Below are 253 nucleotides of genomic sequence, written 5' to 3'. Positions count from 1 at the left end.
GCTAACATTAGCTAATGTTAGCTAACATTCTCCCATTGAGCCAGATCCTGTCATGCTGCCCCCCAGTGGTGAAGTGCTGAACATTGTGTTATTAATTTGTTAACGACAACAAACAAACACAGTTCTAGAAAAGAAAACACTGTAAATCAAATCGTCTCTCTGCAGAGTCTCTGGAGCTGATCGCCACGGCGGCAGAACACTCCAACGCCGCCATCAGGAAGATGGTGAGACACTGTAACACACATACACACAC

At 45.5% G+C, this 253-nt stretch overlaps 1 protein-coding gene across 1 annotated transcript in view; it reads left to right on the top strand.

Annotated features, from left to right (window-relative positions):
• Positions 1-253, top strand: part of fgd1 (FYVE, RhoGEF and PH domain containing 1) — a 17,052-nt gene that overhangs the window by 5,462 nt on the left and 11,337 nt on the right. Inside the window, exon 10 of the mRNA XM_035656295.1 lies at positions 166-224. Within this exon, the coding sequence (XP_035512188.1) occupies positions 166-224 (59 nt within the window). The remainder of the gene's footprint in view (positions 1-165; positions 225-253) is intronic.

The sequence above is a fragment of the Morone saxatilis genome, unplaced genomic scaffold, assembly GCF_004916995.1.
Source record: "Morone saxatilis isolate NCDOM2014 unplaced genomic scaffold, NCSU_SB_2.0 Contig15, whole genome shotgun sequence".
NCBI lineage: Eukaryota > Metazoa > Chordata > Actinopteri > Moronidae > Morone > Morone saxatilis.
The sequence above is the reverse complement of the archived record's forward strand: the minus strand, read 5'-3'. Positions and strand labels throughout refer to the sequence as shown.